General features: G+C 58.0%; 1 protein-coding gene across 1 annotated transcript in view; it reads right to left on the bottom strand.

Moving 5' to 3' along the window:
• GPS2 (G protein pathway suppressor 2) overlaps window positions 1–899 on the bottom strand; it is an 18088-nt gene that overhangs the window by 11753 nt on the left and 5436 nt on the right. Inside the window, exon 4 of the mRNA XM_018575243.1 lies at window positions 575–654. Within this exon, the coding sequence (XP_018430745.1) occupies window positions 575–654 (80 nt within the window). The remainder of the gene's footprint in view (window positions 1–574; window positions 655–899) is intronic.

Raw genomic sequence — 899 nt, 5'->3', positions numbered from 1 at the left:
GGGGAGGCACGGGGACACGTCATCATACATGGGGGAGGCACGGGGACACGTCATCATACATGGGGGAGGCACGGGGACACGTCATCATACATGGGGGAGGCACGGGGACACGTCATCATACATGGGGAGGCACGGGGACACGTCATCATACATGGGGGAGGCATGGAGACACGTCATCATACATGGGGGAGGCATGGGGACACGTCATCATACATGGGGGAGGCATGGAGACACGTCATCATACATGGGGGAGGCATGGAGACACGTCATCATACATGGGGGAGGCATGGAGACACGTCATCATACATGGGGGAGGCATGGGGACACGTCATCATACATGGGGGGGACACGGGACACGTCATCATACATGGGGGAGGCACGGGGACATTTGGGGATCACATTGCTCTGAGCTGCAGAGGTGTGGACGAGGCCGGCCTCCTGCAGGGGGAGTCACTGACCAGGAAGACATCTGGTACTATCACTAAGGGCCCCCGAAGAACACTAGTGGCCCAAAGTCCCAGGACGCACCGTCATATCGCAGGTCATGTGACAGGAGGTTCAGTAGCCGTCTTACCCTGCATGTTAAGGATGTGGGCCCCTGCGTGCATGACCATGCCCTGCTGGTAGGCTGCGGACGTCAGAGTGGTGAGGTCACTGCCAGAGGAAAAGAGACATTACAGAACAAGGCTTCTAAATGTGGCCCCCAAGCAGCCCCATCTACCATACGTGGGCCCCGTCCAGCCTCATCTACCAAATGTGGGCCCTCAACCAGCCTTATCTACCAAATGTGGGCCCCCAACCAGCCTCATCCACCAAATGTGGGCCCCCAACCAGCCTCATCTACCAAATGTGGGCCCTCAACCAGCCTAATCTACCAAATGTGGGCCCTCAACCAGCCT

The sequence above is a fragment of the Nanorana parkeri genome, unplaced genomic scaffold (assembly GCF_000935625.1).
Source record: "Nanorana parkeri isolate BGI_ZX_2015 unplaced genomic scaffold, ASM93562v1 scaffold3677, whole genome shotgun sequence".
NCBI classification, from domain to species: Eukaryota; Metazoa; Chordata; class Amphibia; order Anura; family Dicroglossidae; genus Nanorana; species Nanorana parkeri.
This window is presented reverse-complemented; position numbering and strand designations above follow the sequence as displayed.